General features: G+C 35.3%; 1 protein-coding gene across 1 annotated transcript in view; it reads right to left on the reverse strand.

The window, feature by feature from the left end:
- Positions 1-612: 612 nt before the first annotated feature.
- GRIK2 (glutamate ionotropic receptor kainate type subunit 2) overlaps positions 613-12,730 on the reverse strand; it is a gene marked incomplete at both ends in the record, with an annotated part of 413,581 nt that continues 401,463 nt past the window's right edge. The window contains one exon of the mRNA XM_082481392.1: positions 613-777. Within this exon, the coding sequence (XP_082337518.1) occupies positions 613-777 (165 nt within the window). The remainder of the gene's footprint in view (positions 778-12,730) is intronic.

Genomic DNA, 12,730 nt, shown 5'->3' on the forward strand with positions numbered 1-12,730 from the left:
TCAGTGACACAGACAGTCCAAAAAGCAGGTGAGCATCCTCATATATATCCTTCTATTCATGGGATTCATTTTTCTTCACTTCGATATTTCTCCCATCTGGGAAGCTCATATCGCCTTTCCAGATGATAGTTTCAGTCTACCAGCAGTTACCAACTCTTCTATGCTTGAAAGTTCAGAAGAACATACGGTTTCTTGTTCCACTACAGTTCTGAGATATTATTTTTACTAGACTCCTTCCGTAGTTAGTGTCATCTCGGACATTTATTCTCCATCTCCTGGCAACCGTTGAACTTCAAAAGGAACCTGTAATTTCTCACTGAGACTGCATTTGAAACCAGCCACAAAACTCACATGGAACATTCATTCATTCAGAATGGTGGAAACCCATGACGAACAGTGTAACCCCGCATAACTTGGTTGATCCATGATGCTTGTGATTCGAGTCTGGCCATTGCAACTGCTGAGATCACAGAGTCTCTAGTTCATAGACACAGCGGCATGAGGTAACTCATTTTATTTTGCACAGGTTGCATATTTCCACAGGAAACATTCTCGCAAGGTTGTTTGGAAAAAAGACGACAGTTTGTGCTTGGGGTATTTGGCTTCCCAGCTCTATGCCATGGTTTCTTTACCCGGCAACCTTCTGTCGTTAAACGTGTGCATGTTGATAACTTCTTCTGTTTTCACAATAACGGGGGCCTGTGGCTTGTGTTTTAATCGACGCTGACACTTCAGAGACATCCTTAGCTCCTCTATCATGGCACTACAGAAGGACCTCTACAGAGTGAAAGAGAGGAAGAAGAGAAAAAACTATCTGTAAGAAATGTTTAGCTGCGATGTCTAGAAGCAGATTCACTCTATTGGCACAATCTTGTCAGTCCTGTTAGTTTGCTTTGTCTCAGCCTGGATTTCATAACAAATTGCTGTCTTTTAAATATGCATCACATAATAATTACAATGACTTATTAATCTGTGATGATTCAGTGAAAAAATCACCTTGTCTCTATAATTATTTATCTGGCAGCTACAGCCTATGGATGAATATGATATATAAAAATATTTCAAACAGATGTTCTACTGACATAGGTTGGCATGTATATTAGGTATTGAGTAAAATCTCCTTTCCATATTTCAAAATAATAATAATTTCATTTGTGTGTGTTTCTCAAAAAAACCCAACAAGCCTTAGTATAAGAAGTTTACCTACATTAATGTTCAAATACTGTTAGAATGCAGACCCATTACAGAAAACAAATATCCACTCCATTATTTTTAGTATCTTCTGTAGCTAAACACTTCATTTGTGATGTATATATTTGCTAAAAATATTCAGTTTCATTTATCTTTATTCATGTTATCAGAATATATTATCAGAAAAACGTTTATTAACATGTTTTCATCAAAAGCTAGATCTGCTTGTGCCATTTTACAGCGCTAGAAATTTCAAAAGTAAAATAAATTGTCCCTTATTTCCTCAGTCTGACTGAATTCTCAATAGTGTGCTAAACAATTAGCCTCTCCTCAGTGTAAGAATTGGAATATGGATGAAACATAAAAGTAAGGAAGAGGAGGCTTACTTTTGGGGTCTGTGAATTAACTACTCTTATCATATACTTTAACGTAAATGTTTCCAACTAATGGACAAATTTATTAACTAAGTAACACATCCTAGAGCCTGAGATGTTTTGATAAGCCTCTGACAATTGCTCTTACCCAAAGCAAATTTGGGGTATAATCTATCCCTTTGAATTTTGTTTTCTTAATAACTAATCTCCAATCCAGGGACATGATCTGGGAAAATAAAAATAAAAAAAATAAAGAAGATAGAACACCTAGAATTACTATAAATGTCTCTTGATCATCATTTGATCATGTGTGATTAGTGGTAGATCATCAGTCAATATATAATTGTCTACTTTATCTCCCAAATCAAGAACTCTGCTTTATTTGTAAACTGTCACATCTCCATTGTTCACACAAACCTGGAGTTTGGACATTAGATCCAGAAAATATTTAAGCACTTCACCCTACCTAGTTCTTTGGAAGCCTAAATTGAAACTGTGTTTATCAAAATCTTCATTCAGCTTCCAACGTCCAGAGTGCTGGAGGCACTCTGAGCAGTAAGGCACTCAGTTTTCCACATTAAACTTTATAGGTTTTTCATTTGGCAATAGTCAGTAGAAATTCTGCTAAACACATTGGTGCTTGGCTTGGTCCTGGATCCCATCAGAATTCACATTCAAGTTCTCCATGTGTAAGATCATCAATTCAGCAGGTGTGCTCTGAAAGGACCTAACAAATATAGTTCCTCAAAAAAAGTGTCAACTGCTAAAGAAAGATATGTGGCAGACATTACAACTTTCTTCTGTGCAGCTATTCATCAGCTGGAGCATTAGAGCTGAATGTGAGACACATTGGAGAGTGTCAATTCAATCATGTCTTCCGCCAGAGAAGATTTAAACTTCTGACTCTCAGCAAAGGGCTATAACCTACAGGCATTAGACCATTTCAAGGTAAAAACACTTGCGGTTTCCACCTACTTCTCCTGTTCTACTTTGCACGGAAGCGGTTAATAGAGGCAGAGTTGTAGAAAGGAGACAGAGAGAACGTGGGCTGTTCTGTAGATTAGGGATTATAGCACATAGTGGCAGAGAAAAGGCTTCAGTGGTAGTTCCTGTTTAAGTGGTGAATGCAATATTTTTATGTAAAATTCCGTTTAGTGCAAAAGAGTGCAAATGTAAGTTGTCTCAGTCATGGGTTAGAACTGAACCTGAACAACCCAAATCCTGAACAAATGCCTCCTTCTCTAACCCTTTTCATGAATAAGAGAACAGGCAGGTGGGAAGGAAGGGGTAATCTTACTCTGGCTGTGATACTCTTCCTTTCAAATGTTCCTTTCTCCTGCTGAGTTTGAAATAAAGGATTGACACCTCCTCAACTTATGATAGAAAGGGTTTAGCTACCTACAAGTAGGAAACGTTTAAGTTGTGAATCCAAAGGAGAGAGAGGTATATCTCTGGTGCAGAGTCAAGCACAAGTAGTCCTTCAGATGCCAAAGCTCAAGACAAAATTTGTAATTTCTGGCTGGCTAGATAGAGTGTCTTCTGCAATGGACACTCATTAACGATCCTTTTTAAAAAATGTTCTGGTGCACTAGATTGACATCCAAGACAGAATTCATGGCTTTTGTTGCGTGAATGAGGTGGCTAAAATTTCTAATTGAATGGTCTGAGCTCTAATACATCAGATCTTCATGCATAAGGTCTGTTTGCTTAGCATTGTATAGAAGGCAGGAAACTGGATGCCCTTCTTATCCAGCTGTACTTTGAAAGAAAATATTCAGTTCTCTTAGACTTTCTCTTTTTTTTTAAGGAAGTGCTGTTGCTTAACATCAGAACTGCCATTACGATTAGAAATCTGAAATTAGCCCTGAAATCTTTCAAAAGGGCAAGATTTAATTTAATATTCCCTAATGGCTTACAGGCTAACTTGCTAAGGCTTGCAGATCTTGGCATTTTCACTATGTGGGGAACCTAATGCATAACGCAGGAATTTCACAGGGAATCCATTAAGAAGTAAATGCTGCAGCTCTCAGTTTTTCACCACTTCCAGCCATTATATGGCTCTCACCTCTGGAATCAAAGACGTAACTGAAACATTCTGAGGAACATAATCTTTCTAAATTTAAAAATGGTTCATTAGCACTTAACACTTTCAAGATTGTCTCCTTTGTCTCTTTTTGCCAAGACATCTTACAAGACTTCCAAAATAGAGTGAATCCTTTTCAAGATGCATCAGTCTACCAAAACCTTTTGCAAAGATCCACAAACACTTACCAAAGGGTATAAATTTTTGCGTAATATCAGTAGGAACAGGATTACAATCAATAGCCAAGAGGTAAGAAGGTACATTCACTTAATGCCAACACTCTGCAAATGATATCCTCAAGAAATTTGCCAACACATTTTACCTGAGAATTTTACCTGGATCTGAAAACTCATTAAATGAGAAACGTTGGCAAGACTGACAGTCTTAAAAAGGCAGTTAACACAATTTTGAGATAATATTTTATCTCAAAAAATTTTCTGTTCTGTGTCTTCAAATTATTTTGTATAAATTAAGTTCATGGGAACTTACCTGCATATATTGTATTAAAATAGGGTTTAATTAATTAATTTAATTTTTTAATGTATGCTATGTATTTTAAAATATCAAATGTCAGAAAACAGCAAACACTATTAACTCCCAGACAGTACCATTGTTTTGGTAACTGGGCACTGAATAAGAGATTTTTTTTTAATTTTTTTTTGTGTGCAAATGTCATTCACTGAAATAGTCATATATTCTGAAAAAGATGAATTCAAGGATATGTAAAAGTTCATGACCAGGATCCTATTCTTCTTTGGGTTCTCATGACCAGGATCCTGTTCTTCTTTGAGTTCTATCTGAGAAATACGAGGAAGACTTTTCTGACATATTGCAAAATCATGTTCAAAAAGGTTTACAAAGGATTACTTTATGTTTGACTTTTTTTTTAATAGAAATTCTTGTCTCATTTCAATTCCGATCCTTGTACAGTCTCCATTTTCTGTACAGTTAAACTTTGTGTTCTTTTACTGTTAGGATACTACTTTTGGAATAATAACACATCAAAAAAAGCAGCAGGCCTACAATAATTTTTTTTGTGACAGATAAATGACATTTTCAGATATGATTTTAGAAAATATAATCCAATGTCTCAATTTTGAATTCAAGTGACCATTCAGATTGTTAGGGAAAAACAGTGAAATATTTACAGAACTTATAGGCTCTATTTCAAAACTGTTGTCCATCATGAAATTGAACACTTTTAGTATATATTACAAGACTCTGCTTAATTCAAGAAAAATAACCTTTTGCTCTCAACTTACCTTCCACACTGCAGGCATGTTACGAGAACATCAGTTATTATTGATTTTTCACCAACCCTTACAAAACTGTAAGTTATCTTCTTAAATGTTACCAGAAAGTAAATGCTGCCTCCAAGCCATCTTAGATATAATGAAATAGTAGAAGAGTTGAAGGAAAACATACACTTCTTCAGACTACAGTTTAGTTAAGTGCAACTGTTTTTTGCAGCAAAACAATCACTATAAAACATTAGAAAAAGAGCTGCAATTCTAAGTGGGGAGTTCAAATGTACAAAAAAAAAAAAAAAAAAACAAAACCCAAAACAAAACAACCCCAAAACCAGAACTGTAATTCTTAGCCTTTTAACACAAAGCAATTTTGAAAAAGCTCATCTCCTTAAGAAGATTAAAGAAGTAACTGATACTTCCTTCATTCTTTGCCACAGCTGACAGCTCACAAGTCATGTAGAATCAAGATAATAATTTTGCAAAATGTTACCAGTGTTTACAATATATTTGGACAGCTTGTGCCTGGCTTTACTGCCTGAGGAAAAAAAATGTCTTTGCATGTATGTATTAATAAGAAAGCTAGACAATATTTAAACATCTCATTATATTGCTTTATAGGAATTTAGAAAAAGGTAATTAGAAATCATACTAGCATTTCTTAGACACAGAATTATAAGACTATCACCATAGTTTTTGCTTTTAACAGCCTAAAAAGAGCAACAGGAAGACAGGAATGACATGCCTGCACCACTCAACATTCTGATTTAAGTGAATAATATTCAATGTATTTTAAATACAAAAATCTCCAATCGTTTGCGTTTTCATATTTTTTCCCTCTTTGATGCAGTTAATATAAAGTTGATTGTCAATGTTCCATAAAAAAAACTATAAAATTTATTCAGAAGTTCATTACGTTGTCTTGTGTGTCAGATAATATTTGAAGCCTTGTTTAATGTTCTTAAAACAGTAACAGCAGTAATCTTGCATTGTCTTGTTATGTTATGGGTCAGTGTTCTGGCATCTACTAGGATATATCAATCAAACTGGGTTTTGTCTTCTTGAAGGTAGCTGAGAATGAATGTACAGCCCTATCCTGACCCTCCCTCCTAATAAGTTTCTGCTTCCATATGACAGTCTTCCAGAATGTGTATATGGAAAACCTGTTGGTCTTAAACACCCTTGAGAGAAACATGAATCCTAGCAATATATTGACTTAAGATCACAAAGAGATGAACAATTAATGGAATGAAAATAACCTCAGAAAAAATCATATTTCATTGTAGTTAAAGCATTACCATTTCAAAAGAACATTAAAGTGTACTTGTAATGATCAGATTTTTAGGTTGCTAGTCTTAGACATGATTGTTGATCAAAGGTTGTACCCATATATATCTATATATACATAATATGTTTACGTTAAAAATATTTTGCCACAGACTTTTCTGATGTAGTACATTTTCAATCCATAGCAAGTATAATGCACAAGTACACTGCAGACTAAGTTCATGTCAATTAGCTGAACAAATGAATATATTCTCAATTTCAGATTTAGCAATTATTGATTTTTTTGGTAGAAGTAGAATGAGCAGCCCTTTTAGGAAGTTATTTTCAGGCCAAGATGTATGGGAGAATTCATCCCCTACTCAAATAAAGACAATAATATCAAGCAAAATAAAAAAATAATTCCATAAATTAAGCTTTCCTTCTGCCATAGTATCTACAAAGTGAAAACCAGTAGAGTTATTCCAGACAGCTTGCTCAAGCATGAGGTGCTTCGTCCTGTAACTGAAATGAATGCTGATTGTTTCAAGGACTTTTCTAGCTATTTTAAGGAGAGGATTAATAAGAATCCAATGGGACTGACCCTGCCTGTAACAAAACACCGAAATAATCTTCCACAGGCTGAAGAGCTCCCTGAGTTTTAGTGTTATGCAATGAATTTAGATGACATACAAGACCTCATTGTAGGCCACTTCTAACATAGATTATTAGTGTCTCTCAAGGGGACAATAAGATTTCAGCTTGCCTTGAATAATTTATCAGCTGGTGTCCAAAAAAACAATGCAGCCACTCTCAAATTTTAAAATTTATTTCCTGACAAAAAAGAACGCGCTCTGGTGGGTGACAGAGACTTCTGGTAAAGAAACTCTGAGTCCATTTAAAGTCTTCTGAAACTATTTAACCTGGTTTCCAGTCTGAGTGCAGCCTGACAGCTACACTAGTTCCTGTGACGGATGGGGAGCTCCTATCAGTGCAGAAAGCTTTTTCAAAGGTGATTTTGTTTAGCTCTGCCAGCAGCCTTTCTGGCCACCACACTGATCATGATAGTTTTCTGACTCACCTGTGGACCTAGGCTGGGGCAGATGGGATTGCACTTGTGTGGTTCCACTCTTTCCTCTCAGAGAAATCCCAGAGGATGGCATAGGGCAATTGCTCATCAGCCCCGAGGGCTCTCTCTCATGCAGGATTCCAAAAGGTTTCATCCTGTCATCTCTCCTTTCAACATGTATATGAGGCCACTGAGGAGATAATGAAATAATTTGGGCTGTGGTGTCATCGGCACGCAGATGATACACAGTCCTACTCTTTTGTCAGACCAGGATGGTGCAATCATTTTGTGCTTCCAGTACCTGGCTGAAATAGGGGTATGATGGCAGCTTAATCCCAGGGAAACAGGTGCTATGTTGGACAAGTAAAAGGGAGCATTCAGAAGATATTATCTACCCTTATTATTCAGTTCTACACCTTGTGAAAGAGACTTCTGGTCTCAGATTTCTCCAGGTTCCTAAGTCTGGTTCTGGGTTTTCAAATGGATCAGTGATGATAACTACTATTTGTCACTTGTATTTCAGTCTGTGGCAATAATTTCTACTGCAGTGAAGCTTGCCACACCAGTCTATGTCTTCTTCTAGAACATATTACTGCAGTTCAGTGTCCCTGGACAACAGCTACAAATGAGTGTCAGGTGTTTAATAAATGCTGATAGCAATTCATCGTACTTCAGCCATGTAGCTGCCGCTGAGCAAATAAATAACAGAATATATGGTACTGCCTATCTAATTTAGAATGACATCCAACGCAATATTTTAATGGTTCTGTATGTTGCAATCACAACTGTACAGGGTATTTCTCTGCATTTCAGCAGAGATGATCCTGATTGCACTAAAATCAGTCACCTGAGATCTTGTGCTTTCAGCCACTGGATGTGAAAGTTCATTCACCTGTTAAATCATTTTTGATCCTAGATCTAAATTCATTCTCTGTTCGTCCAAGGAAGGTCAGGTTTGTTGATCTTCAGGCATGGTGAAAGGAAGTGATGATGATATGTTTGGATCCTTTGGAGTATGAATCTATCTGGATTAAAATACTGTATATAACACCATATGGTTTAATTTGAAAATAAATAGTCCATCTTAGAGAGTCATTTTAGAAAATAAATACAACCTTTCTTACCTGAATTTTGCTGTATCTAAATAGCTTTTTTTTGTTTGTTGAGCTAAAGTCCACTGTACATTATTCGCTGTAAAAATTGATATTAGTTTTGTAGTTCAGTGTGATAGTATAAACAATATAAAACTTGGTATGGCCTCAAATCATATTGAACAGAGAGAGACTAATGGTATTAATTTAATGCCAACAGTTTCTACTGTTTTGGAAACACTATTACAGTCATACTGCACTACATAATATCAAAATGGGTAGCATCCATTTCTCTATAATTACATGGTTTCATATGGCAGTCTAGGATACTTTCTCAATCTGAAAGGCAGCTGGAAGTGCTGGTTTGCTGGTTGTTATTTTGCTGATTTATACAAAAGTCAAAGTAATCTAAATCAGATGAACTAAACTGTGTTTAGTACTACACTTAGCTATAGCTGATTATAGCTGATTAATTCAAAATGCAAAGATCAATATTTTTAATTAAAATATTTGTATACATGACATGCTAAAATAATATTTAGGGGAAGGCTATGAAAAATTATTAGAAAGACATAAATTTTCTATAATCTGACTTTTGTTTCCTTGAGAATGAAGAATTTTTTTTTTCAGAGGAGCCAAGAATTATATGTGAATATTTCTTCCTTCTACTGTTGAGAGAAAGTGAACTATACTTGCTATAAAATAAATGACATAGCGGTTTCCAAAAATTTTATATACAACTTCAAGTTCTTTTCAAACATAAAATATTCAATAACTCAGACCTGTAATTTAAGCCCTGATCTTCGTGTGAATATCTATGGAACAATAGTAAGCCTCCTGAGATCATATTCCTACAATTGTATTTGTGCAATGGTCAGCTTTACACACATTTCCAGCGTTTCTGTTCTTTGCTTCTTGAATGATACAAATTAAGAAATCAAAAATACCTCAGAACAAGGTCCATTACCAAATAGATATTGGTTGAGCTGCAATCAAAAATCAAAATAGAAATCTTTTTTAATGTTTTATTGTTTCCAAATGATTTTTAAAATGCCACAGTCAATCAAACTGCTTTTTTCCACTTTTTCCATTGTTGTCTTTTCATAACTGTTTTTCTGTGTTCTGAAAAGTGAGAGGTTTTGTGGACTTGATTTTGGGTTTTGTGGGTTTTGTTTTATTTTATTTTGTTTTATTTTGTTGGGGTTTGTAACAGTTTTTTCTATTAGAAAATATCCTTTAATATATACTTAGGAGGTTTCCAAGAGGGCATTTAATTATAATTAATACCTCAGCTTGAAGTAATCTGTACACTTACACACACACATCCACAAACAGTGCTCAAGGGAGTACAGGATGATAGAAGTTCCCAATTTTCCAACTGCATATCTGCAGAATGCAATGTGCTAAATTTGGAAAAACATTTCCTTTCATAAACTGTCACAGCTGCTGCTGCTTTTTCCAGACAACATTAAAAAATTCTGAGGTTACTCCATTACAAAATGTGAAATGACAATACAGACTATATCACTGACTCTATGTTGTACAAAAGTTACTTGGGATATAATTCCCAAAGCTTTTCCGTTGATTTACCAAGAGTGCCCACATTCTTTTATTTGTTATAGCCTGAGGAACAGGCTTTTCAACTTTAAAATCTTTTGAACTTGCGTCCCCCTGGAAAGGAAAAAAAAAATCACTAGGATGGGATTTACTTTGCCGTTGTTCCAAACTATTCTAAATTACTGTCCCAAATATCAAAAGCTTTTGATATTAAGCTATTAGGAACGTTCTCTGAACTCAAATAACACTAACATAACTACATTTTTTGAGAACGTAATGAAAAAGACTTTAACAAAAACTAATTAAATAAAATTTGGAAAAAACCCCAAACCATAAAATATTCTGGTAAATTAAGAAGGGATCCTAAAAATCTTTTCGGTTTTCATATGAAATTATCGTGGTAATTTTGTTTTGCACTGTTGTTAAGATAACAACTAAAACAAAGATGTAAATACTGACTTTCTACATATCCTGCTGATAAATAAGCATCCACAGTATTTCAGTACTGATTAACTTCTTCCTGTAAGACCATTCCATCTAGGGAAAGTTACATGTATGCACTTTGCTCACCTCAATTCTGAAAAGAAGCATTCTAAGACATAATGAATTAAATTTATCCGGGTGCAGACAGATTGTAGAAGGACATTGGCAAATAAACTCATGTTAGCTGTTTCACTAACTTCATGTCAATGACTCAAGAACAGTTAAAGTGTATTTGAGAGAAGCACAAGCAGGACGTGCTGTCAACTGTATATGGTTACAGCACAACAGCTTTTTCAGCCTAGCAGCCCTTGGCCCAAAGAAACCATAACCAGGCTAGGTACAAGGACAACCATTTGTAAGGGTGACAACAATCAATGTTCTATATATTATACAATGAGCAATGTTCTATATGTTCTTGACGCTGCCTTCAGCAATACTGTGAATTTCATCCTAACGTAGTTAGGATCCTCACGTAGTTTTTGCCACACAGCTGACATTTATGGTAATACCTAATTACTATGTGAAGGTGGTATAAAAATGGAAATAATCTCAGAGAAGTCTTTAAAAAAAAAACCAAAACACAAAACAGTCAAAGACAAAAACAAACCAAAACCAAAGGAAAGGTCGATAAATTCTCAAACTGAGAATCATCAATATATTATGCTAAATACTGATGGTCTTCAAGGTCAATGTTTTCCCTGGCCTTTATGATAATAATATGAGCTACACAAAACTAGATCTATGAAATGGACATAAACCTGTAACACATTGAAGCACATCAATAAAAAAAAAAAAGACATAGTAATTGTTTTAAATGGCTTCTGTTTCTAACATTGCTTATTCACTGCCCTCTGAGTGCCTGTTAAAATCAGGGAGCAGGTCATTCACCAGCAAAAGCAATTATAAAATGCAAATGCTGAGCACTTATTGTCAAGATTGGCTAGATAAAAAAGGTCTGCTTCATCACATGTTTCCAAGCAGATGACATAATTAGATGTTTGTATTATAAACAATAGGAAAGAATACAAGCCTTTAGCATTTTTTAGAAAGGCTGCAATTAAAAAATAGGTGGGCATTGTGACATAAATTCTATTAAAAAGTAACAATTAAATTTCCCTCTGAGAAATTAGAAGATACCATCTTGTGGTTACTCTGCAGGAATGCAGTCTGGACAGCCTCTGGCCTGGCATCTCTTCCTACCCTTTCCTAATGTGTCAACTGGAATGTCAAATTCTGCCATAGACAAGGACAATGCTTTGTCGTTCCCAGGACTCCCTCTGAAAAAGATCAGTGAGGCTATATAATAGGTAGGACTAGAAGAATTATTTAGTTCAAAATACACCCCACATTATCACATTACTCAGATATGTGTTTGAGGTATACAGCAAATTCAGAATTATTGGTGATTGTAGTAAAACTACACTTAATTTCTAATAAGTTTAAAATCAAATACTACCATAACTTAAAGTCTCTGCAGTTCAATAAATATCCATGAATTTTTTAGCCATCTAAGATCAGAAAGTTCTACTCCTGTCATCCTTATATTAACAAACATAAAACATGGTTCGTGCATTTTGCAGAAAGAGTTTGAAATTTTGTAAACAAATTATTTTGGGCAAGAGTCAACCAGTTAAGTCTGTGCCATCTTCAAAGACATAGTTAGTCTCATACACAGGTCAGAAACTGCCATTGTAAATAAAACACTGCTTCTGATGTCTACTTTAGGTCCAGTCCTGCTAACTGCTCATTCATTGTACTTTATGAGATAAACTACCTAGACTGATTTTTCTCAACTCAATTGCGTAGCTGAGTGTGAGTTATTTACCATGGAAAGTGTAATTGTTTTTGTCTTCCTTGGGAAATGTATGCAAAATATAAACCAGTATCAATTTGGTTATTGATTTATTGCTTTTATAATCAATTATAAATAAATAACTATTTTAGAGAGGCTGATTTAACTATGTTTAGGTTATGATTTTATCTTGTAACTCCAGAAATACTTTGTTGGTGTTATTGTTCCATTACGCTCTAAGATTTAATGTAGTATCATGTATTATAGGAAGTCTATGACCAGATAATGGCTTTAAACTAGAAGAGGGCAGGTTCAGCTTGAACATTAGGAAGAAGTTTTTCACTTTGAGGGTAAGGCACTGGAAGAGGTTGCCCAGAGAGGTTGTTGAGGCCCCATCCCTGGAGGTGGTCAAGGCCAGGCTGGACATGGCCTTGGGCAACCTGGTCTAGTGGGAGGTGTCCCTGCCTATGGCAGGGGGGTTGGAACTCCATGATCTTCAAGGTCCTTTCCAACCTAAACCATTCTATGATTCTATATTCCCTAGTAAAATAAACAGCTAGCATGTGCCTCATTTCACATT

Source organism: Vanellus vanellus (assembly GCF_965231255.1).
Source record: "Vanellus vanellus genome assembly, chromosome: 3".
Lineage (NCBI taxonomy): Eukaryota > Metazoa > Chordata > Aves > Charadriiformes > Charadriidae > Vanellus > Vanellus vanellus.